Source organism: Chelonoidis abingdonii, chromosome 3, assembly GCF_003597395.2.
Source record: "Chelonoidis abingdonii isolate Lonesome George chromosome 3, CheloAbing_2.0, whole genome shotgun sequence".
Classification (NCBI taxonomy): Eukaryota; Metazoa; Chordata; order Testudines; family Testudinidae; genus Chelonoidis; species Chelonoidis abingdonii.
Genome location: NC_133771.1, coordinates 146953767 through 146979548, shown reverse-complemented (window position 1 = coordinate 146979548; position 25782 = coordinate 146953767). Strand labels below are relative to the sequence as shown.

Here is a 25782-nt window from a genome sequence, read left to right as displayed (position 1 = left end):
TACCCTTCCTACAATGTATCCAGGTACCAAGCCTCTGCTAGTCTATGCACATTTAGCAGGCTTAGTGGTGAGGCCAGCCTAGCTTTAAGTGCGTAGTAGTGCCTCAACTTTCTCCAAGTGGGTTCCCCCAGTCTGGCGTTGGATGATGACATCATCTAGATATGCAGCTGCGTACTTAGTGTGTGGGCGCAGCAGCTTATCCATGAGGCGCTGGAATGTTTGGGGCTGGGGCCCATGTAACCCAAAAGGGAGGACAGTGTACTGGAATAGTCGGGTGGAGAACGCTGTCTTTTCTTTAGCTTCTTTTGTCATAAACTGATAGGCTAAGGGTTAATGTTTCTTTTACTTGTAAAGGATACAAAGGGACAAACACCTGACCAGAGGACCAATCAGAACCGGATTTTTTTCAAAGCTCAGGGAGGAAAGGTTTGGGGTCTTTTGTCTTTGTCTGGGTTCAACTATGGAGGGATTTTTCTTCTTTTTCTATCTTCAAGCCTCTAATCGTAGTTTCAAAAGTTGTAATTACAAGGTAGAGAAAAACAATAGGCTGTTATTGTTTTTTTGTATTTACATGTGTGGAGTTTGCTGGAATGTAATTGTATCTCTTTTTGAATAAGTCTGTTTATTCATATTTTCTTTTAAAGCAATTGACTCTGTATAATTGTCACCTTGATACAGAAGAATTTTTATGCTTTTTCTTTCTTTTTATATAAAGCTTTATTTTAAAACCTGTTTGAGGTTTTCCTGGTTAAGGCTAAGGAACGAAAGGGAGGGGGGAATCTCTTTTGTGTTAGCTTGACTAGGTTTGGATGCATAGCCTCAGGGATAAGGGAGGGGAAGGTATAATGCCCTCTCTGTTTTGCATTCAAGGAGTTTAGTACAGTATTGCTCAGGATAACCAGGGGGGGGGGGAAAGGGGACTGGGGATGAGATAAAGAAAGGAAGAGAAGGGGGAGGTTGTTTTTCCCTTTGGTGTGAGACTCAAGGGCTTCTGAGTATTGGGTCCCCCAGAGAAGGTTTTGGGAGACCCAGGAGGGAGTCAGGCCTGGAAATTCCTGCTGGTGGCAGCGAGATCAAATCTGAGCTGGGAATTAAGCTTAGCAGGGGTTCATGCAGGCACCCAGATTTCTGGACGCTAAGGTCGCAGATTTGGGAAAGCTTATGATATGTTGCCTAGCGGTGGGATAAACAAGAATCCAGAAGCCAGTAGGATATTTATATTTTCTTTTCTCTGCTAGGGGCTTTTAGGCAGAGAGGGGTTTGGTTTTAAAAGGAGCCAGAGAGAAACATTTTTTTTCTGTTTCGCTCAGTATGCTCAAGTGGCTTGCATATTAAGCAAGGAGAATTAAGTTGACATTAAGGGTCTTTGTTAAAATAGAATCCGATTGGGATAAGTAAACGCGCAAACACACACAGGTAAATGAACTGGGTTGACAGTTAATAATTTGGCATGTCAAAGGTTAGCTAGCAGAGAAGTTAAACAAAGGAGTTTGCTAGACAGACTCCAGGAGACAACAGAGAGGCAGCAGTTCAGACAACAAACACCAGAGGGCACCCAACACAAGAAAGCAGGAACCGAGGATGTCACGAAAACCAAAGAAGGCAGTAGCAGCTAAAGCCAATGGACAAAAGATAGAACTTCTAAAAACAGGATGGGCCAAAGAAGAGGCCATCAACAAACAGAGATGGAAAGGACAAAAACAAGAAGCAGCCAAAAGATGCCAGCCTTCAACAAGAGATGGAAAAACAGAGGAGGCCTACAAACAGGCCTAGCATTAGAACAGGCTAAGATCAAGAACGCAGCAGCAATCCTAACGACAGCCGTCGCCATTGTTGTTCATCGCACAAGAAATTTCCCACTACAAGGCAGGTGATGACACTGAGGCCTTCTTAAAAAATTTTGAAAGAGCCTGCATTGGGTGACAAAGCATCCCTGAAGACAGTACATGCTAGAGGCTGAAGGTCACTCCTCAGTGGATCGCATTAGGCAGAAGTGGCGGCTGAAATAGCCAAAGGGACAAAATGAACGATATAAACTGTTTCAAACCAAGGCCAGATACAGAATGGGGATAACCGGATCATGCCGTCGCGTTTCAGAACCCAAAAAGTGACCAGAGTGGTCATTCCCAACAGCCGTACGTACAATTGGGAAAGAATTATAAGGCCTGGATTCAGGACCAATGTTCAATCCATTGATGAACTGCACCTGCCTCATACAAAATGGAGCAGGTTCCTGAATGGTGTGTTCCTGAGGACATAACTCGGTACATACAAGATGGAAAATCCGCAAAATCCTGCACCAGGCGGGGGAGATTGGAGCCAAATGGATGGAAGTGGGGGGCAGAAGCAAGAAGCTACTGTAAAGGGGAAGGAAACCCCAGGGGCCACACCCACAATAAACCCTAGCAAACAGGGCACCCAACCCGACCTACAACCCAAGGAAGCCCGACACCCTACTTCCACCTCACCAAGTCTCCAGTAACTCACCTCGACCCAGTGACCCGTCACTGGAAGATGCTATAAGTGTAATGAACTGGGCATATAAAAGGCCGAACTGCCCAAAGAACCCCACCGGGTTGCAAGTCATTACACCACCATCACACCAAGATCCCCAGGCCCATAATGATACCTCTCAATCCCCTTGGAGCGAAGGGAAATTTGAGAGTGGGCGGAAAGAAGGTTACCAGCGTGGAGAGACACGGGGCACAAGTGTCAGCTATCCACCAATCCTTCGTGGATCCAAACTCATCAAACCCAAAGGCCAACGTGACGCAATTTACCTCTTCATGTCAGCAAAGCGTAGACTGCCTACAGATGAATGCCTGTATCAGTACAAAGGCTGGTCAGTGATGTGGACTTTTTTGCAGTCTAATGACAATTATTGCCATCCGCCATGCTACGGGGAAGACTTGGCCACCAGGTGAGCGGGCCCAAGAGAGTGGGAATGGTTTACACGCAGCCAAACAGCGAGCTGCCAGACCTTCTGTTCTGAGCCGTCCACAGGGAACCCGTCTGTGTTACCAGAGACCCAGACCAAGGTAGTGGATCCCGGATCCATGCCAACGCTGAACCAGCCACAGCACCTCCAGTCCCAGGCCCGGAATTGGAACAGCAACCAGCACAGCTGTTTGCACCACATCGGTCAACCTCAACGCCAGAGGGGCCAGCGAGCCTGAACTGGCAGAAGCAACAGACAACCTACGAAGAGGCTCAGCCAGAGCCGAAGATACCCCAGGTGCACGCAGTGAGAGCGGTTCACACAGCAAATGGAAACAACCCATCACCTACATCGCTTCCAGAGGAACCAAGCCCGCAAGTCCACAGTCTGAGGAAGAACTGGTGTCCCCAGCCTCAAGGGAACAGGTTCCAGACTGAGCAGGAAGCAGATGACAAGCCTTCAGAAAGCTTGGGTGGCGGCACGGAGCACGCCCACCCACCTCTCAGCTCTTCTACCGAGTCCCAGTTTGTTATAGACCAAGGACTTTTATACAAGGAAATTCTTTCTGGTGGACACCAGGAAGAACAGCCGCACAAAAGTTTGTGGTTCCAACTAAAGTACCAGGGGAAGCTTTACTTAGCCATGATCATCCAGTGGCCATGTTGGGGTGAACAGAACCAAAAAACAGTTGGGGAAGTCCTTCCACGGGAGGGGATTGGGCAGACGGTTGCCAAGTATGTCCCGGTTGTGAGGTGTGCCAAAGAGTGGGAAAGGCCCAAGATCTGGTAAGGCCCCTCTCCAGCCCACTCCCAGAATTGAGGTCCCATTTCAGCGAGTAGCTGTGATATTCTGGTCTTTCCCAAGAAAGATGCTCAGAGGAAGCAGTATGAACTGACTTTCGTGGACTTTGCTACGATGGCCGGAAGCAGTACTCTAGGCAACACCAGGGCTTAAAGCGGGGTAGGGAGGGCAGTGTACTGAATTAGGTCCGGGGTGGAGAACGCTGGTCTTTTCTTTAGCTTCTTTGGTCAGGGGAATCTGCCAATTTAACCCTTTTTGTCAATCCAGTGTAGTCAAGATATCGGGCACTACCAGTCGGTCCACCAGTTTGTCGATGCGTGGTATGGGGTATAGCATCAAACTGGGATACTTCAATCAGTCAGCGAAAGTCATTACAGAATCTCATGGTGCCATCAGGTTTGGCTAGAGACAATTTGGAACTGCAACCACTGACTAGGATTCTTCAATAACCTAATTCTAACATTTTGCTTTACTTCGGCCTGGATTTCTTCTCTTTGGCTGCGGGGATTCGGTAGGGTCTCAGTGTTTACCTTGGCTCCGGGGATCGTGTGGATATGGTGAGGGTCTCAGCGTCTTCGCCTGGTTTTGTGAGAAACATCTCGGTTTGCGATTTAATCTTGTCGCTGCCTCGATTTGGAATTGCGTCAAGTCGAGTGATATCTTTCATTTGCCTTTTTGTTATCCTCTGGGGAAGGGTCTCTGGGTGACTGAGCATGCTCTCGATCATGCCAAGGTTTTAGAAGATTGATGTGGTAAATTTGCTCTGGTTTCCTGCGGCCTGGCTGCCGCACCTTATAGTTTACCTCTCCGATGGCTTCAATCACTTCGTAGGGTCCCTGCCACTGGGCCAACAGCTTGCTTTCTGCTGTGGGCACCAGGACCATTACTTGATCCCCTGGTTGGAACCATTGAAGCTTTGCTTGGTGGTTATAATGGGTCCGCTGGGTCTCTTGTGCTTTCTCCAAGTGTTCTCATACAATGGGTGTAACTCGGGCTATCCGATCCCTCATCTGTAGTACATGCTCAACTATGTTCCTTCCAGGATTTGGCTCCTCTTCCCAGGCTTCTCTGGCTATATCCAATATGCCTCGGGGGTGGGACCCATATAGTAGTTCAAATGGAGAGAAACCTGTGGAAGCTTGTGGAACTTCCCGGATGGCGAACATGAGGTAAGGCAATAGGGGATCCCAGTCTTTCCCATCCCGGATCACCACTTTCCTGATCATGGCCTTAAGGGTCCTATTGAACCTTTCTACAAGACTGTCTGTTTGTGGGTGGTATACAGAGGTCCGTAGGGCTTGTACATGGAGCAATGAACAGAGATCTTTCATCAACTTGGATACGAAAGGTGTCCCTCGATCAGTCAGTATCTCCTTGGGTAGCCCAACCTGGGAAAAGATCTGTATTAGCTCCTTAGCTATTGTCTTGGAAGCTGTGTTGCGTAGGGGGACGGCTTCTGCGTATCGGGTTGCATAGTCTAATACGACCAGCACATATTGGTGGCCCCGAGCTGTCTTCTCCATGGGCCCAATCAGATCCATGGCTATGTGTTCAAATGGTACCTCTATTATTGGAAGAGGTATTAAAGGGGACCGTAAGTGTGGGCGAGGGCTACGTAGCTGACACTCTGGACAAGAGCTGCAGTATCGCCTGACATCTTCATGTACTCCTGGCCAGAAGAACCTCTGCAGGATCCTGGCCTGGATTTTCTCTACCCCTAAGTGTCCTCCAAACAGGTGACTGTGGGCGAGGCTCAATATGGCTTTTTGATGTTTTCGTGGCACCAGAAATTGATGTATCTCCTGCTCCTGGATTTGCACCATACGGTACAGGAGATCTTTCTTCACTATAAAGTAGGGTTCTGGACCCTGGACCTTCCCCTCCACTGGTATCCCATCTATCTCAGCCACCTCTTTCCTGACGTTATCATATCTAGGGTCCTCTGCCTGGTCCCTCCCGAAAGTCTCTCTCCCAGGACTAACCTGCCTGAGCTCCCAGGGGCCGGCTTCTGCTTCTTCCAATGGCTTGTCGCCATCATGGCTGGGGCCAGCCTCCGGCTCACCTTCTGTGTTGGTAGTTTCGCTGATGGCTGCTCGTGTCCATCTGCCTACTAGCGCGGTCTTCTGGCCCTGGGTCAGGATCTGAGTTCCCAAAGCCTTTGCGGCCTTCCTTTCTTTTTTTGTCTTCCGGGCCTTTTGAGGGGCTGAGAATAGATCCTGAGAAAACTCAGAAAATGTTGGAGGTTGACATTCCCCCAATGATGAGTCACTGCCAACAGGGTCTCTACCTCCCTCCAGCTTCTCCGGGGGGAGTAACTTATCAAACTCTGGATAGTCCCTCCCAATAATTACAGGATATGGGAGTTTAGGAACTACGCCCACTGTCACCTCAATGGGGTTCCCCGAACCTCTATCTCCACTGGGATGGTGGGGTAATGGCTCATGGCCCCATGCACACACTTCACTGCTACGCATTTGGCTTGCAGCAGCTGGCTACTTTTTACCAGCTTACCCGATATGAGTGGTAGCACTCCCCGAGTCCACAAGTGCTGTAGTCTCTGCTCCATTTATCTTCACCGGCCTGGTGTAGTTATGCGGGGCTAATGCGAAGCCTGCAAGGTGGATAAGGGCGCATGGGACCTCCCAATCCCCCAAGTTGCATTGCATAGGCTCCTCGGTGCTGGGACACCGTGCTGCTATGTGTCCCCACTTCCCACATGCATAACATCGATAATTGTTTCTAATTATTCTATCATGTGGGCTAGGGGGTTTAGTCCCAGGTTCCCTCTACTCAGGCCAATCCCTTCCTTCTGGAGTCTCTGCTGGTTTTCAGCCCCCCTCTTCCTCCACCTAGGACTCCCCAGGGGTTTCGCTGTCCCACCTTCCAGGACTGGGGTTGCGTGTTTGCTACGAAAGGGGCTTTCCTTGGGTAGTTGAGTCAATTCCCTGGCTGTCATGAGTCTTTCTACCAGCGTGATCATCTTGTCATAGGTGGATGGATCGTTCCGGCCTACCCATTTGCGGAGATCTGGTGGCAGTGCCCTCATGTACCGGTCGATGACCAGAACCTCTAGGATCTCTTCTGGACTTCGGGACTTTGTTTGCAACCACTTTCATGCGAGATGGATGAGGTCATATAATTGGGACCGCAGGGTTTTGTCTTCCTGGTACCTCCACCCAGGATACTGCTGGGCCCACACTACAGTCGTTACCCCAGATCTGGCCAGGATCTCTGCTTTCAGCTGGGAGTAGTCTGCTGCAGCCTCTTCAGGCAGATCATGGTAGGCCTTCTGGGCCTCCCCACACAGGAATGAGGGAAGGATGCCAGACCACTGATCTCGAGGCCAGGACTCCCATAGGGCTGTCCTCTCAAAGGCCAGAAGGTATGCCTCTACATCATCCTCCCATGTCATTTTCTGCAGCCAATGGCTAGCCTGTATGAGCCGTGTCCCATCATGGCCACGGTTCAGCTCTGTAAGGGTCTTTACTTGGTTTACCATAGCTCGGTCTTGAGCAGCTTGGTCCATCAGCAGGCAATTAGTCTCTTGCTGCAGCCGCACTGCTTTTTGCTGGGTGGCTGCCTGGACACAGGTAGCCTCCTGCTGGGCTGCCGTGGCTTGTATCAGTGCCCGCACTACGTCATCCATTGTGGTGACAAAAAAAAAATTTAACCCTTTTTTTTTTTTTGCTTTTTTTAAATCACCCTCCTTCTTCCGCCGTGCTGCGCACACCAAAAATCCCACTCCTGACACCAGTTGTGACAAAGTTCCTCCTTTACCTTGGTGGGTCCTGCACTTATTGGCGGATTTGCTCACCTCAGTGATATTCCCCTCTGGTGGAACCCACAGTCTGGGTCAGCTCCTCCTGTGTCTGATCAGGAGTTGCGAGGTTTGGTGGGAACCCGGGCCCGCCCTCTACTCTGGGTTCCAGCCCAGGGCCCTGTGGATCGCAGCTGTCTATAGTGCCTCCTGTAACAGCTGCATGACAGCTACAACTCCCTGGGCTACTTCCCCATGGCCTCCTCCAAACACCTTCTTTATCCTCACCACAGGACCTTCCTCCTGGTGCCTGATAACGCTTGTCCTCCTCAGTCCTCCAGCAGTACACTCTCTCACTCTCAGCTCCTTGCCTTCTTACTCCCAGCTCCTCACACACACTCCTTCTCCTCTGGCTCCTCCCTGCCTGACTGGGGTGAGCTCCTTTTTAAACCCAGGTGCCCTGATTAGCCTGCCTTGATTGGCTGCAGGTGTTCTAATCAATGTAGCTATCTCCACTGCCTTCTAGAAAGATCTTAATTGGCCCCAGGTGCCTTGATTAACCTGGAGCAACTGCCATTTGGTTACCATGGTACTAGGGATTTGTTTAGCCTGGGGCTAACATACCTGTTCCTCAGTACTTTACTGTAGCCATCTGGCCTTGCCCCATCACAGTACCCAACTCTGATCTATATGCCTATCACTTATAATCACTTAAAATCTCTCTCTCTCTCTAGTTAATAAACTTATTTTGATGTTTAATGTAAACCAATGAGTTTGTCTAAAGTGCTTGGGGGAGGGATCTGCTCAGCTTACAGAGGCTGGTGCACATCCACTACACTTTGACAGAGTGGCGAACTAATCAATGAGCTTGCATTGATCAAGAAAGTCTTGAGCAGTGTACAACACACATTTCTGAGTGCAAGGCGGGGGCAGAGCAATTTACTGGGGTCTCCCTGTATTCAGCTCAAGAGTGGCTTGAGAGAGCATTCATATAACTTTGGGCATGACTTCACGGAGCAAAGCCTAAAGGGGCTGCTTGTCATTAGCAGAGCTGAGTAAAAGGCACCCTTAGTGAGAGAATTAAGGAGGCTCAGTAATTCCACAGTCCAAATTATACCGTGGGGCATGTCAGACATCCCCAAACCAGGTCCATCCTGTACAGTGAATGAGGCACAGGCCCTGTGGGAAAAATAGTGTATGATCATATAATTCAAGACTATAACATAATGCATACACACAAGGGAACCAAGTTTGGGTTGCACTGGCAACCTTAATTCTAGTATTTCCTAATTTTTAACTGCTTCATTTGCAATCTTAGTGTCCTTTTAACAGGAGTGTGTGTGTGTGTGTAACTTCCTAGGTTTTCAAAAAAAGACATTAAAAACTTGAAGGTCCATCTGTGGCTTCATATTGACATCCAAATGGATCATCATCAAGGTTGGACCTTTAGATCCACAGTGCAGACCTCTGCCACTTGAGCTAATGGAGAAATTAATTACAGTTGTAAGTTGTCACCCTCTACATGGACCAGCATTAGAGGAGGAGGAAACACATACTTTGCCAGTGGATTTTACAGATATTTGCTGACAGCAAAGGAATATTGAGACTTCTCAACCTTGGTGTAATCAAATGCACCGTTGTATTCACACCCTACACGTTATTGTAATAATCTTTGTACCAAATATCCCTTGTAAGATATAATTTGAAAGCTAATAACTTGCTGATCAATAATATCATGGTGAGATGTATATAGTAAAATTACATGTAAAGTTATGAATATAAACTGACATTATGACTGAAGGGTGTTTACCAGACAAGTATGGGGAGTGGGTAAACCTGTTTCTCAAAGACAAAGGATAAACTGACCCCTCTAGTCAGGCATCATCAAAGGTGATGGGCAATCACCTGTCAAATGGCCATTCTTCGGCAACAAGGGGTGTAGAAAAAGATCCATCTGCATTTTAGAAAACAGCAGCATGGAACCTCTTTCACCACCAGACTCCTTGTCTCCATTCTCACAGCAAGAATGAACTTCATCTAGTGGCAACCCTCAAGAAAATGCATTTCAGAGTATGACTGAACTATAAAAGTGGGGGCAAAAACACCGCAAGCTCCCTCCCTCTATCTTCTGTTTCGTCTAAGATGACAAAAGAAAACAGCCCCTTTGACTTTGGGAGATATCCTGATCATTGCGTCAGCCTTGTTGCTGGGAGTACTTGGTCAGAATTTTATCTTGAACTAATTTTAATTTGTTACCTTTTAATACTGGAAAGCATCGTATCTTTATTTCTCTCATAACCATTTCTGGTTTTAATGCCTTGCAGTTGCACTCACATAAAACCCATCTCTTTGTAGTTAAGTAAACTTGTTTTATTATGTAATCAAAACTAATCCAGTGTTGTGAACTGCGTGGGTAATGCTATTTGGGATAGTAAACTATTATATATTGATCCCCTAAGAGGGGCAATGGACCTAATATATCTGAACTGTGTTGGAGAGGGCTGGACAGTGCAGAACACATGTATCTGGAGGAAAATTAGAGACTGGGAGAGTGTTGGGGTCACCCTGCAAATAGTAACCAAGGTTACTAAGAAGCCAGAATGTAGCTGGTGTTTGCTGACAGGCTGCTAGGGTCAGAACTGGCAGACCAGGACTCTGGCTATACACACTCAGGGTGTGACCTGCATGCTGACAGGCTGTTTGTTTGTGTGCAGCTCAGGTAGGAGCTACAGTGGCAAAGCATTGTGAGGCACCCCAGGTTGCAGGGCAAGGGTGACAGCCCCTCACTGGTCTGGACTGTACTCCAGAATGTCATTCTTTGGTTCCATTTCAGCTTCTGGAGGGGTGTGTACTTCAGTGGCTATAAACCTTTCTGCCTCTCTTCTACCCAAGCCTGATATTGTTCCAGTCTTGGTCCTCCCTCTCCTCACCCAGTTTGTCATCTAATTTAAGTCTTCCCCTCCCTGGGCTCCTCATCCCAATCTCCTTGCCCAACTAACCCCCATTTCTCCCCAACCCCAGCTCCTTGGTCAGTCTCTTTGCCCAGCCAGCCCACTGCCTCCGCTCCTAATCCAATACCAGTCTTAAATCAGTGGAACTACTCACACCAGTCCAGTTAAGCATGTACATAAATGTTTACAGAATCAAGGTCACAGGGCATTATTTCAATTTTGTTTCTTGTTTAAGTGGTTTAGGATGTAGGGCAGTGTTTTGCTCTGCAAAAAAATTCCATAATATTTCTATGAGAAAAGATTTTCAAACCTGACATCCACAGTTTTATTGCATTCATGGTCGAACACTTCAAAAGCATCTGTAATCTTTTTCTGAATGTCTGCTATTATGGCTTCTGCAAAACATGAAAACAAAAAAAAAGTTTCACCAAGCTACTCCAATGAATTTTATTTCTTGTTTAAGTATCATCTGAAAGAAAGACTCAAATACAGTCTCTACTCTAAAATGGAACAATTAACTTTTCTCTGAATTTCCCCCTATTCTCCCTAACTTTAGGTTTCACACATTTCCATTCTACCACCAGATCTTATGTCAGTACTCTTTCTGCTCCTTTATGTCTTTAAACATTTTACTCTTTGCCTCTTTAATCTTACAGCTCTGTTTGAGAATCCCTCTCTTTTTTGGGAAGGGAGAGATGAAAGGACTCATCTTGCTCCTTGTACTTTCTTCCTCTGTTCAAAGGGTCCCACATCACAGCAACAATCCCTCCATCTGTTAAGGGATGGATGCATCGCTCTTTAGTGCCCTCTTTGCATTGCTCTCAGCAGAGTAGCTGTTCCTCCTGTTGTCCACCTTCTTTTTCCTCCTCCTTCTCTCAATTTATTTCTCTCTCTTATCTTGGTCTCCTTCTCTTCTAATTTTTGTCTCTTTCTCATTCATCTAGTTTTTTTCTTCCTGCATCTACTTATGAGGGGTTTTTTTGTTTTGATTTTTTTTCTCCCCCACTTTGATCAATTCCATAACTCTTCTCTGGACCCACTCCAGAACCTGTCTGTTCACACAGCTATGCAGTTCCCCAAAATGGATGCAATAACTCTACTGAGTCCTCACCATGGTATTGTACATAAGTAAAATACTGTATTTCCTTGTGGTGTATATTGTTTTTGATACAACTTACTGGCCTAATCCTCCTCTGTCTTGCTTCTTGTGTATTAAATTACATCCGTGAAAATAGGTGTAAAATGCTATCACAAGTGTCAGAGAGTAGAGAATTCTGATTGGGTAGCATTTATATATATTTTACACCAGTGGTTCTCATTCAAGATATGCGTACCCCTAGGGGGTACGCAGAGGTCTTCCAGGGGGTACAACTACTCAGCTAGGTATTTGCCTAGTTTTACAACAGGCTACATAAAAAGCACTTGTGAAGTCAGTATAAACAAAAATATCAGACAATAACTTGTTTATACTGCTTGGAATTTACATACTGAAATGTAAGTATAATATTTATATTTTAATTGATTTATTTTTACCATATAATTATGGGAAAGTAAGCAATTTTTCAATAATAGTGTGCTGTGAAACTTTTATATTTTTATGTCTAATTTTGTAAGCAGGTAGTTAAGTGACATGAAACTTGGGGGCACGCAAGGCAAACCAGACTCCTGAAAGGGATATATTAGTCTGTAAAGGTAAAGAGCCACTGTTCTACACAAGTGTAAACAGTTATAAAAAGTACAAGGCAGGAGAGGATCAGGCACAAACATCTTATTTGTCTTTACTGTAACTTATTACCAATTTGGCTTCTTCAGTTGTCATAACATTACAATTCTCCATCAGTGTATAGTCTGGTCTACAGTTAGAGCCTACAGGTCTGACCAGAAGTATACTAAATGCAATGGAAAGACTCCCATTCACAGAAATAGGTTTGGATCAGGCTTTAAATGCATTACTTTGCATTTGGTGTCTTACACCTTCTCTACACTACAAAACTGCACCACGTAGCCCTTTTCAAAAACTGGCTAAAACCCTGAACATGGTTTGTACTTGTATCCACTTAAAGCTAAACTGTTTTCATCATTGCTTTCAGCTGCAGTTAAAACCTAGGTGGACCTGATCCTTAGTGGTGCTAAGCACCTAAAGTCTGATCCTCAGCCTACTGAAGTTAATGGAAGTCTTTCCACTGACTTCAATGGGTCTTGGATCAGGCCCCTACTGAGCAACTGTAATTCCCAATAAACTAAGGGCAGCTCTACACTAACAAGTTAAATCGACCCAGTTACATCACTTAGGGGTGTGAAAAATCTATACCCCTGAGCAGAGGCACCAACTTTCTAATTTCCCCAGGGGAGCTTGACCCCCGCTACTTCCCAGGCCCTACCCTCATTCCACCTCTTCCCATGTGTGAAGATTCCATTGCATGCAACTACTTACTCCCAGAAAAGTGACACATTGAAAAAGGACATAACCTGTTATATCACTAATATGCTTCACATACTTGTCAATTTTTTCATTTTCTCAGTCTCAATTAATTTCTAAAACACTTGAGCAACTGGGAAAGAAGATGCCTTAAAATTCATTCATCAAATGTTAAATATAAAAGCTATTTGCAGCCCAGTTTCCCCTCATTTATTATCTTTGGCAGATTTCCCAATATTTTAGGATTTTTAAACTCATTCCTATGAGAGCTACACAAAGCTCCAGACACTCCCACTTTTTGAGAAAGGTGAGGATGGAGAGTCCCACATTAATTTTCCTGGTTGCTCTCAATCTGGAAAGGATCCGTGCTATTCTCTGTGATGAGGAGGCTGTTTAAGCCCACTCCTTAGCAGCGTACCTGTCCTCTTTGTGACATTATTTCTTCAAAGAATCACTGCTGCAGTCAGGGAAGGGAAGAGAAGAAATTGAACAGATGTTGCTCTGCTACCTTCAGAATAATAATGAGAACTTTAAAAAGTGGCTCATTAAAAAAAATCACTAAATTTTATCATTAAACATATAAGCTTTTTCTTCCTTTTTCCCCCCAAGGCCAGTTGCTCTGACAGTCTATGCAATGGAGCTATGTCAGTTTCAAAGCCTGCCATTCCTTTTGCAGAACTGAGAAGTCACAGTTTGAAGAAAGGGCATCAGGAGGACAGACAGGCAGGTTGGGCCAAGATGAAACATCCCCCTAAAATGCTAGGTAGCAGTAGAAGCTCACAAGAGAAGGTCTAGTCTCAAGCAGCCTGATGAATTTGTTATACAATGTTACATTCTGAAGTGTTCTTGCCTCACATACAAAAATATTTAATTATGGCCTGCTCCTACTGACTTTACTAGGTGATGCTGGTTGCTCAGCACCCTTGAAACTCACAGAATTAATATACATTGCATTTTAAGCAAATAAAGAAATTAACTTCTTATGTTGGTTATTCACACACATGAATTGGGAAAATATTACATAAATTATTCAGATGTGTATCTATATTAACAATTAACCTAATAAAGTCACACAAGTATAAAGTAAATTCATAATTGCAAAGCGATTTCTATACATCTCACCTACTAATTCCACTGTAGGTAACCTACAGAGAATTAAAAGGGCCTCATGCCTCTAGACAGCAATAACATCAGTATGTTTAGAACAGGGGTAGGGAACCTATGGCACGTGTACCGAAGGTGGCACGCAAGCTGATTTTCAGTGGCACTCACACTGTCTGGGTCCTGGTCACTGGTCTGGGGGGCGGGGGAGGGAGGGCTCTGCATTTTAATTTAAATGAAATTTCTTAAACATTTTAAAAATCTTATTTTACTTCACATACAATAGTTTAGTTATATATTATAGACTTATAGAAAGAAATCTTCTAAAAACATTAAAATGTATTACTGGCACACGAAATCTTAAATCAGAGTGAATAAATGAAGATTTGGCACACCACTTCTGAAAGGTTGTTGACCCCTGGCTTAGACGATCTAGCCAATAGCTCACTGTCCATATGTAATGAGATACTCCATCTCCTCCTCATAGTTATACCCAAATACTAGATTTTTTCCAAATGTTTTCCCCTTTTTCAATTATTTTTCCAAGTCTTGACATAATTTGTATTTTCTATTTACAGTCTGCTTATTAGAGATAAATGTAGAAGTAAACATATTTCTGTATCTGGCAATTTGATTTATGAAATATTCAGAGTATGTGAAAGCAATGTGAGAGAAGCTGTGTTTGCCACTGGTACCTAGATGTCTTTTAACCTCCATTATGTTAACACAGAGTTAAAGTTACCCAGTGCCTTGGCCTTCCAGCATGATGAGTTCATCAACACTCAAACCTCAGGTTTCAGAGTAGCAGCCGTGTTAGTCTGTACCAGCAAAAAGAACAGGAGTACTTGTGGCACCTTAGAGACAATGAAAGCTTATGGTCAAATAAATTTGTTAGTCTCTAAGGTGCCGGAACTACTCCTGTTCTTTTTACTCAAATCTCAGAAAATCAGGAATTGAAGAGTTAAAGCAATACAAACAAACGTCTGAAACCTAAGAAATATAGAGTTAAGGAACACACCATCCCCACAGCTCACCCTTAACTCCTCCCCCTGGAGCCAGTAATAGCTATTGGGAATGGTTCTGTAAGTGGGTGGCATAATAAGTAGACATAAGAAAAGACTAATAGAAGGTGCATTGTTTGTGTTGTGTTTCCACAGACACACAACAAAGCTGTAACTAGGCACTTTAGCATCCCGGGCAAACAAGCATATCTGCACTTCATACCAGAGGCAAAGCATGGGAGGCATGTGGAGTCATGCGCCTCCCCTAGATCTTTTGGTTGCACTCCCCCAATCCAGACAGGCTAGATAGTATGCTGAGGTGAGGTGGGGGGGTCTTCCCAGGGGGGCTCCCCCCACATAGGGCTGGTCTGAGCTGCCTGGCATTGCCAGCCCAAGCCACCCCTGTGGCTTTACACCCTGGGCGGCTGCCCAACCCTGGCTGAGCTAAAGCTTAAGCACCTGAGATCAGTTTGGGGAGGATTTTAAGCATAGTCTGAGCCCCTGTTGAGCATAAAAGAAGTCAGAAGAACCAAGTGATTTTGTAAACAGCTGATTTTAGGGAGACAGTATCACAGGAATCCCTTGCTCAAATGATCCTGAAATTGGAGCACAAGCCTTACCCAGTGGCGCTGGAATACTTTTTATAGTGGGGGTGCTGAAAGCCAGTGAAACTGCAAAGTAGGGTTCCCCATGCTTTTTACCTTATGCCCCCCCCTTACTATGGGACCGACAGCCAGGACCCCGGGTGTGGGGCCAGGAGCAGAGCCCTGTGTAAAACCTGGGGGAGCTGCAGCACCCCTGTACCTCTAATTCCCATACCCCTGGCCCTACCCCACACACCCATGAGGCATAGTGTGTTTTGAGAATCCTAATCACATGGATTTTGGAGCTCTTAGAATAATCATCCTTTAAACAATAAGGAACTCTCAACCTTAACTATAAAGAGATGCCATTGTGCTATAATACCGTAGTGTGTAAAGTCATTTGGGATGAAGGGCACAATATATTGCAAAAAATATTGTTCTTTAAATTCTTAAAATCCAGAAGAATACATTGGATTTCATGCAATTACTTTATAAGAAACAAAGTTTTTAGAAGTATGACATTTGTATACATATGTACCGTAACCACTACAGTTCTGCTGACAATGCTTGTTGGTCTATGGGTAAAACACATATGTTCTGCCTAGTGTACAATCTCAGATTCACCTCTCTGAAGCGCTGGTTTTGACCCTTCAGAGGAAGTCTATGTAAAGCAGAAAAAAACAGCAAAAGGATTAAGAATTTTAAAAATTGGTCTTAAAATAATTATTTATAAATACAATAGCACATCTTCTGCACATGCCTCTGTCAGTCAATGAATGTCAACTTTTGGTACGTTGAACTTTTATCTAGGGCCTTCTATGGCGTACATCACGACAGTATGGGAGCATCACACCACAGACAGAGTGCCCATTTATTGACTAACACACAAAGCTCATGATGTGTTATTGCTTATGTATTATCATTTATTAAGACTGGCTACTAGAAGCCCATGTGCTACATTGCACCTGAGTTTTCTATTTGCCTACAATCGAACAATACTCTGCACTTTTATATATCATGCCACATCTGACATATTCATTCTGGTAAATTTATCAGTTAATTAATCCTCATACAAGCCCAATGAATTGGTTGTTTTATCTCTGTTTTACAGATAAGGAAGCAGAGGGACAGACACTAACAGGAACAATTTCAAAAGTAGCCTCTAATTTTGGGTGCTGTACTTTAGCTACCTAAGCCAAAATTTCATACATGAATGCCTAAAGCTAGACATCTAAATCCATACTGGAGTCCCTAAGTAAGTGGCCTTATTTTCCAGAGGTTCTGAGCACAGACCATTACCACTTACTTCATTTTGAATTGTAGGTGTTTACAATTTCTGGAAAACAAATCAGACCCTAGATTTCTAAAGCTGGAATCCAGCATTAGAAGCCACTTTTAAAAAATTGATGGGACTTTTCACACAACAGGTCCATTGCAGAGCTATGCTAACCAGTAGTTCAAGCTCCTCACACGGACTCCATTTTGCCAAATTTTACTGCAAATGTCACTGAATATATATTTGTTCCCACAACAAAGAAGTACTTCTATACTGGAGTAAATCTCAGGTGTGAAAAAATTACCGTACAGACATGGAATGAAAACCCAAATTCTTCTGAATAGCAGATTAACTACTGTTGGAGAAAAGATCGTTTGTCTGAGCACTGCAAATCCCTTTTAGCATCCTGAATCTGATCTTGGTATTGTTCAGAAGACAAAATATTATTGACAGCTTTTTACAAACCAGACAACTTCTTGTTGAATTAGTGAGCTAGAGGTAGAGTTAATCTGCAAAATTTCTGCACTTGTATGCACCATGGAAACAAGAAAATCTCTCTCTCCAGAGAATCCACAATTGCCTTAAAAGTCAGCTGTGGCTTTGTCTATAAACATAACTGCATTTTGTTGTCTACTTCAGTCTCAAAATATAAGATGAATCTTTAAGTTTGAAAGTTTGTGTGTATCCAGTCCATAATGAAGTATCAGAGGGGTAGCCATGTTAGTCTGTATCCAAAAAAACAACAAGGAGTCTGGTGGCACCTTAAAGACTAGCAGATTTTTTGGGCATAAGCTTTTGTGGGTAAAAAACCCACTTCTTCAGATGCATGGAGTGAAAATTACAGGTACAGGCATAAATATATTTGGCACACAAAGAGAAGGGAGTTACCTTACAAGTGGAGAACCAATGTTGAAGGCCAGTTCAGCCAGGGAGGATGTGGTCCTTTCCCAGTAATTGATGAGGTGTTAATACCAAGAAAGAGAAAATTGTTTTTGTAGTGAACCAGCCACTCCCAGTCCCTATTCAAGCCCAAATTGATGGTGTTGAGTTTGCAAATGAATTGTAGCTCTGCAGTTTCTCTTTGAAGTCTGTTTTTGTTGAAGAATGGCTACCTTTAAATCTGTTATTGAATGTCCAGGGAGATTGAAATGTTCTCTTACTGGCTTTTGTATGTTACCATTCCTGATGTCTTTAACTTCTCACAAAGAGACTGTCAAGTTTGGCCAATATACATGGTAGAGGGGCACTGCTGGCACATGATGGCATATATCACATTAGTAGATGTGCAAGTGAATGAGTCCCTGAAGGTGTGGCTGGGTCCTATGATGGTGTTGCTAGAGTAGATATGGGGATAGAGAGGGCAACAGGGTTTGTTACAGAGCAGGGGTAGGCAACCTATGGCACGCGTGCTGAAGGCAGCATGCAAGCTGATTTTCAGTGGCACTCACGCTGCCTGGGTCCTGGCCACTGGTCGGGGGGCTCTGCATTTTAATTTAATTTTAAATGAAGCTTCTTAAAGAAATTTCTTAAACATTTTAAAAATCTTATTTTATTTTACATACAATAGTTTAGTTATATATTATAGACTTATAGAAAGAGATCTTCTAAAAACATTAAAATGTATTACTGGCACGCAAAATCTTAAATTAGAGTGAATAAATGAAGATTCGGGAGACCAATTCTGAAAAGTTGCTGACCCCTGTTACAGAGATTGGTTTCTGGGTTAGTGTTTCTGTGATGTGTAGTTGCTTCCGGTTGCGGGGCGGTCTGTAAGCGAGGGTTGGCCTCCCTCCCAAGGCCAGAGAAAGTGAGGGAAATCAAGTGGCTGTAATGTGCAAAAATTATCAAAATTAGAAAATATGCAGAAAACTGCATAATCCATTTTAAAGCTATGACTCAGGGCAGCACTTAAGTACATGTGCAACCTAAAATGCATTAGTACTCCCATTCAGTGGTATTACTTGAAGTTACACATGTGCTTAAGTGGTTTGCTGCATCAGGGCCTAAGCACTGTATTGATTCTACATGCTCTGAGAAGACCTAAAGGACACAGGATTAGATCCTCAGATAATCAATTAATTCCCATTGATTTCAATAGGATTTGCGTGCCTAAATATAGTGCTTAAAATTTCAATAGCAGCCAGCAGCCTTTCTATGCTTGGGCTCCCAGCATTGCTAAATGAGCTCTAGTCTCCACTACAAACTAATATTGGTATAACTATGTCACTCAGGGGTGTAGATTTTATGGGGGGAAAAAACAAACACACCCACCTAAGCAATGTAAGTTTAGCCAGCGTAAGTGATAGTGTGCACAGCGCTATGTTGGTGGAAAGGGATTCTCCTACCACTGTCTGTTGGGGGTGGTTTAATTATGTTGACAAGAGAGCTCTCTCCCGTGGCTACGCAAGAGATCTTACAGCAGTGCAACTGCGTCGTCACTACAGATGTGCTGCTATAAGTCCTCTAGTGTAGACACTGGTAACACACATGTGGAAGGAGCCAGAAGGTATCTGTTACACTAATTTAGGCTACCTGTAGTCAATATTGCCAGCTCTTGTGATTTAAATATGAGTTTTGCAATATTCAGTGTTCTCAAAGTCCCATTTCCTGGAATCAGGGCATTAAAACAGAATTTCAGATTTTATCTTAGACACGCCAGCAACCTACCCCAGACCAGAAGAGCTCTGTGAAGCTTTAAAGAGTGTCACTTCCACCAACTGAAACTGGTCAAATAAAAGATATTACCTCACCTACCTTGTATCTCCGATTGAAAAAAGTAGTCCCTTTATGTTACAAAGAAAAGCTGGGAAATGGATGTAACAGTAACCTACAAGATCAAAATCCAGAAGCAAAGAACAACCACCCTGGGTTATTTTTGGCTTAAAAATTGTGATATTTTTTTAAAAATCTCATAATTTTAGGATGGGGTCTCACTCATGGTTTCTGAATGTGTGTGCTGGCAATGTTCTGTATTTGATTTTAAACGTAATATCGTATATGTGAAATGTTAAATTGCAAAATGCAGGTAGGGGAATGAAGTTGTCAAGGGTGAATACATATTTCAAACAGTAATCAAACTACCAAAAAAAGCAATTGATAACCATTGGAACAAGCTACTAAGGGAAGTGGTAGATTCTCCATCTGCTGAAGTCTTCAAATCAAGACTGAATGCCTTTCTGGAAGATATGCTTTAGTCAAACCAAGTTATTGGGCTCAATACAAGTTGTTACTGGCTGAAAAATCTATGGCTTCTGTTATGCAAAAGTTCAGATTAGATGATCTATTGGTCCTTTCTGCCCTTAATATCTATGAATCTTAACTTCACTCCCACCCCCCTTCCCAAGACCATTTTTATTATATAAAAGCAGCAAAAAGAGTCCTGTGGCACCTTATAGACTAACAGATGTATTGGAGCATGAACTTTCGTGCGTGAATACCCACTATTCACCCACGAAAGCTGACGCTCCAAAATGTCTGTTAGTCTATAAGGTGCCAAAGGACTCTTTGCTGCTTTTACAGATCCAGACTAACACGGCTACCCCTCTGATATTTTATTATCTAGAAAGTCTGATCAATTACATGACATTCCCATAAAAATATAAGGATGTTCAACACTTGCCTTTTATATGATTACTGAAATCTTAACTGGAAGAAGAAAAAAGAGACCTATTTTCATTAGTTCTACATGAGGCTCTAGTAGGGCACATTTGACAGCTTGCTTTCAGGTTCTTGCAACAGCAGCATTAAGCTATGAGATGTTAAAGCTTGGAAGCATTGACATGTTATGTCAAAGTGTAAAGAAACCATCGGCACAAAAAATAGAAGAGATTGAATTAAGCACCATGAAAAAGGAAAGAAGAACAGAATGATAGAAGGGAAAATACATATATAGAGAAACAGAGAGCAAAAAGAAAGCAATAGTAGATTCAGCTGAGTATAAAATACATTTTCAGAGGACCATTAGGAAAAAAGTAGCAGTACAGTAAAGAAAAAGAATAGATAATGAGAATAGATATAGACTATGGTCCTGATCCCAAACACATTTATGCACATGCATAACTTTACTCACACAAGTAGTCCCCTTAACTTCAGTGAGACTATTCTTGTGAATAATCATTTAAATTAACAGGATGACTTGTGCAAATAAAGTCCAGCATGTGCACAAGAATTGGCAGAATTTGGTCCTATACTGTCTCTTGCTGTGTACATCCATAAAACAGACTCAGAAACAAACTGAGATGAAGAAAAAAGTTTAAAATAATAGGCCCCAAAGGGAGCACTAACCATGAAAACTAGAAGCCTACAACAAAGAATTTCTGGGAATACCCCAAAGGCTAATTTGGCAATGCAATTAATGTACTGTGCTCTCTGAACCAAAACATACACACTGCAATTTCTATTTTATATTGTAGAGCACTGGTGAATTGGTTAAAAACTAGGGCCAAGACTGTCAAAAGTGACTAGTATAACTGGCCAAAACTCAAAACTTGCTTAACAAGTAGTTTCAGTATTTACAAATTTGTTTTTGTACCAGTTTGGAAGTTTTGTTCTGAAGACACCAAGATATGGCAAGCCTAAAACAAAATATGACATCCGCATTCTTGTCAGTTTTATTGCGGTTATTGAAGGAATAGTAATTGGTGAAACTAACAAGAATGTCAATTTCATTCAGCTGCTTCTTGGCAGGGAGCCAAGGCTTAAAGCTTTGCTATGGTCCCTGTCATGGACCTAGACATCCTAGGACTGGCTCCTAGGGTCTGTGGCAGCCTTGCAATGTGGGCTTCCGAATGTTTCAGCAAAAGTGTTGTCAAATCTGTAACAGATTTGGCAAACTTTCACTTCAGCAAGTCAGCATTTTCTGACAAAATGTAGCTTCATTGTAAGATTTCCATCCAGCTCTAGCAACGAGTGATTTTAGATTACTCAATTCTGAGAGCCCTAATTGATTCCTGCCTAGAGTCTGCAGAGACACTTCATCTAAAAGGGAAGCAAACCACTCCCATTCATCTCAGCATGGGATTAATTCTGAAGACTAATGAGGCAAGTCACTTTACCACACTGTTTCAGCTCATCATTGGTAAAAAGAAAATAATACTACCTCACAAGGGCATTATGAGGAATAGCAAATGCACAGTAGCACATCTTCACTTCATAGGCCTCCCCTCATTTCAGATCACAGCATTGCATATTTTAGCTCTAGTACCACCTACTGGGGCTCTCCCTTGGACCTATAATAGCCTTTTAGCCTCTATCTTCTCCTATCTCCCCTATTAGGTGTTCTGTAGCTTGGCTCTCCAGCCAAGTCACATAAAAGTCTATACTCCTTCAAGAGTAGCACAAATAAGTCCAAACAAATCTTCAAAAATAACAGTCCTTCCACCCCTCTCAGGCCTCATGGTAGTTCCCCTGTTAGCTCTACCTCAAGGTTTCACTTGCAAGACCTATCTTGCTTCTGTAGTGTGCATTCACCCACAATTCCTGTCTTCATCATCTGCCTGCACTTCTCCATGCTAGAAACTATTCTCTTCTACACAACTACACTCCCTCAGTCTACTTATAAGGCCTAGCTCCACCTTCTCTGGCCAGGAGGTAATTAAATAATTACCCCCCAGGTGCAGAACAGGACTAAGTTCTTTCCCTTGCCTTGCAGGTGATGGGAGTTAAGCTCCATCTCCGCAGGATTTTCACAAATGCTAAAAAAGCAAGTTAGTTGCCCATCTCCAATTGATTTTCAATGAGAGTTAGGCACCTAACTCACTTAGATACATTAGAAAATCCACTGAATGGCTGTAAATCTCTCTACTTAGATGGGCCCCATTATTGTATTATCTGGGCATCTCAAAATCTTCAATGTATTTATTCTCACAATCCTGTGAAGTAGGAAAGTATTATCTCCATTTTACAGATGGGAAAGTGAGGCACAGAATGACTAAGTGGATTGCCCAAGATAACACAGGAAGTTTAAAAATGCAGAGAACTGCACTTACATCTTCCAAGTCCCAAGTTAGTGCCCTTAACCATTGAACTATCCTTCTCAAAGGAGATATTATTAACTAGTCCTATTAGAAATAATGTTCTGGATGATGTTCAAAACTTGAGAAAACAAAACTGAACAAAAGCTGCAGGATTTCTTCAATATCACCATGATTCATCTTCAGAAAAAATATTCTCAGTGAAAACTGTGCAGAATGCCAGAGCATTAATAACATTAGCCACACAATCCACCAGGAACTCTGACCTTCTCCTCTGTCTGGTCTTATATTGCCAAAATGGTGCAAAAACCCAATATCCTATTAAACTATGGCCAGAAAGACATGGAGCCAGAAATGCCCTGCTACTTTTAGTTGGCCAGGACCCTACATAGACCTTTTCCACTCAACCTTCTCTAAGTGGTATTATGAGTCAGTAGCTAGATTTCCTGATTTTTAGCCGTGTACCCTGAGTTCTGTTCCCAGTTCTGCCAACGATATGCTGTGTCACTTTGGGCAAAGCTGCTTAGCTGGTCTGTGCCTCAGTTTCCTTACCTGTAAAATAGGAATAATAATCAAACAACTTAAAGTGCTTTTACAGAAGAGGCTAAGTATGAATGAAAACCACTACATAAGAACTAAGTATTGTTATATTAGAAGATGTGGAACTATTTTGAGACTGAATTACTGCATCTCACTCTACCAAATTACCTGAACTACACATGCTTCAACATGAAGCAGCTAGTCCGCTGGGCAGACCAAAGAAAGTACATCACAATACTCCGTGTGCGACACTAGCAAATTCCACTTATTATTAAAAGTTCTGGTCCTTATCTTTTAAAGTCCTATGTGTCTAAATGAGGGTCAAGCTACTTCAAAGGCTCTCTTCAAGTCACCATAGTAGCTGCTTCAACATGAACACTGGCTGATATAACCCAGATTCTAATTTGCTGGTGAATGCTCAGTTAGTAGAAGGCTCTCAGCTGTGGAATCTGTTATAAGCAGAAATCAAGATGAGACCAAGTCTTACTATACTGAGATCATGATGCAAGACTTCTCCCTTTTGGTAGGCATTCCCCTAAGATTTATGGATGAAGTGGCCCTGACTACAGGACCAAGTGAACTATATAGATTTAAGTACTCATTTATTAGCCCCATAAAACTGAATGGAGGGAGAGAAAAAATCAGTTCTTTATTCTGAAGGAAGGTTGATGTTTTTTCTTAATTTATGTATGGTGCCTACATCTGACAGTGATGGGTTCCTTAGAAATACATATAACAATAATTTCCAACTTCTCATCACAGCTATTAACAACAAATATTTCTGTAGAACTGCTCTATTGATCATACTGTTTTTCTTAATTAACAAACGTTACATTGTTCACTTCTGAAATCTCATTATTTCAAATACAATGTTTAGAGTTTGCAAATTATGAATAACAACTGTTAGTAGGGGTGAAAGGAGGAATAAGGTTAAAATAAATAAAAATATTGAGAATCATGGGAAATCAAATGTTATTGCTCTTTTATCTTGGGATATAATGAGGTTAGCATTCATGATGTTTGAATATTCTTGTTATAAATCAAACTTGTGGTTCATTAAACATAGCCTTTGTTAATGCCTCCTATACTGAAACACCATGAACATTATCACTTCATTTAATATCACACTGATGACTTTTTCTTGGCAGTGATGACTAGCTATATTTGAAAATTAAGTATAACAAATTGTACAGACAGAACAGCTAACTGGTTGAAACATCTGATTCCAACTACTTAGATTCTCTGGAAAAGTCAGATCCCAGGAGGAGATTGGTTGTTTGTTCATCCAATGCAGATAAAACTGAATTGCATACAGTTTACTGTGAGTGCCCTTCTGCTGTGGTAAAACAAAACCTCTGTCTATTCTCCATGGTCATTAACAATCCCATGATACTTTTTGTGAGGTTTGCCTTAGAGTACTTGGCCAAATGTAATCCCCTTCACCTCAGACAAACACACTTCAGTGATAGATTAATTATTTTCATCATGTACGGTACTGTATGTAGTTTGTTAAATCATTTTATGAACTAAGGTGAAATATATATAATGTTTACTATGGTAACCAAGCTCTGCAAAGGGCAAGATTGTGAAACTCCTGGTTTGCTAAATAAGAACAATGACAAACTGAGCAAGACCATAAATCCAAAAATTAAAACTATAAAGACAGGTTTCATTCTTGGTTCACATGTGAGCTGATATTGGCTTTTAATTCTGGACTGTGAACTCCCTGAAGTTAGTAATTATAACTGTAATATGATGCATCGTAACAGGAAACAAAAGCACAGTGGCTGGATAAAAAGGGGGTGTGTGAGACTCTTGACCCCAGCGAAGAATGTGAAGAAACAAACCTACCAGGATGCTCCTTCCATGTGTTGGTCTGGGCAGGATTGGTCTTCCTGCCTTACACCATCTCCCAGTGTCCCCTGTGCACCATCTCCCAGTGTCCCCTGTGCACCTCTCCCTGCCTGCCCTGCACCATCTCCCAGAGTCCCCGCAGGATCTTTACCCCTCCCCCGCCCCACCCTGTCACCGGGCCCCTCGCCTCCGGTTCCGGCTCAGGCGGGGTCTCTGCGCTTTCGAGGAGCCGGAGGGTGTTTCTAGCGCAGGCGGGGGGCGGGGGCTGAGCCGCTCCCGGGGCCGCTCTCTGCCCCTGCAGTTTCTTACCCGCGGCGGCTCCCTCCTTCTCCTCCGCCATGTCAGCCCCCAGACGTAACCATGGCAACGCGGGGCGCCGGCTGCTCCTGCCAGCCCGGCCCCGCCCGCGCGCTCCCAGCTCCAGCCAAACCCCAGCAGCGCCTCCGCCCCCGGCCAAACCTGGGCCCGGCCCGGCGACCGGCAGCGCCTCCTCAGCCTGAGGGGTGGATGCGGAGGCACCGTCGGGGCCCGCTGTTGACAAGCCCTGTCCCGCGGGCGGCTCCACTCGCCCCTCGCCCGGCTCCCCCG

The 25782-nt window shown here is 43.4% G+C and overlaps 1 protein-coding gene across 1 annotated transcript in view; it reads right to left on the bottom strand.

The window, feature by feature from the left end:
• The window catches only part of DRC8 (dynein regulatory complex subunit 8), a 46440-nt gene extending 20870 nt beyond the window's left edge, over window positions 1–25570 (bottom strand). The window contains exons 1-2 of the mRNA XM_032801114.2: window positions 25504–25570; window positions 10758–10842 (exon numbers count right to left, since the gene is read on the bottom strand). Of these exons, the coding sequence (XP_032657005.1) occupies window positions 10758–10842; window positions 25504–25534 (116 nt within the window). The 5' untranslated portion in view covers window positions 25535–25570. The remainder of the gene's footprint in view (window positions 1–10757; window positions 10843–25503) is intronic.
• Window positions 25571–25782: the final 212 nt, after the last annotated feature.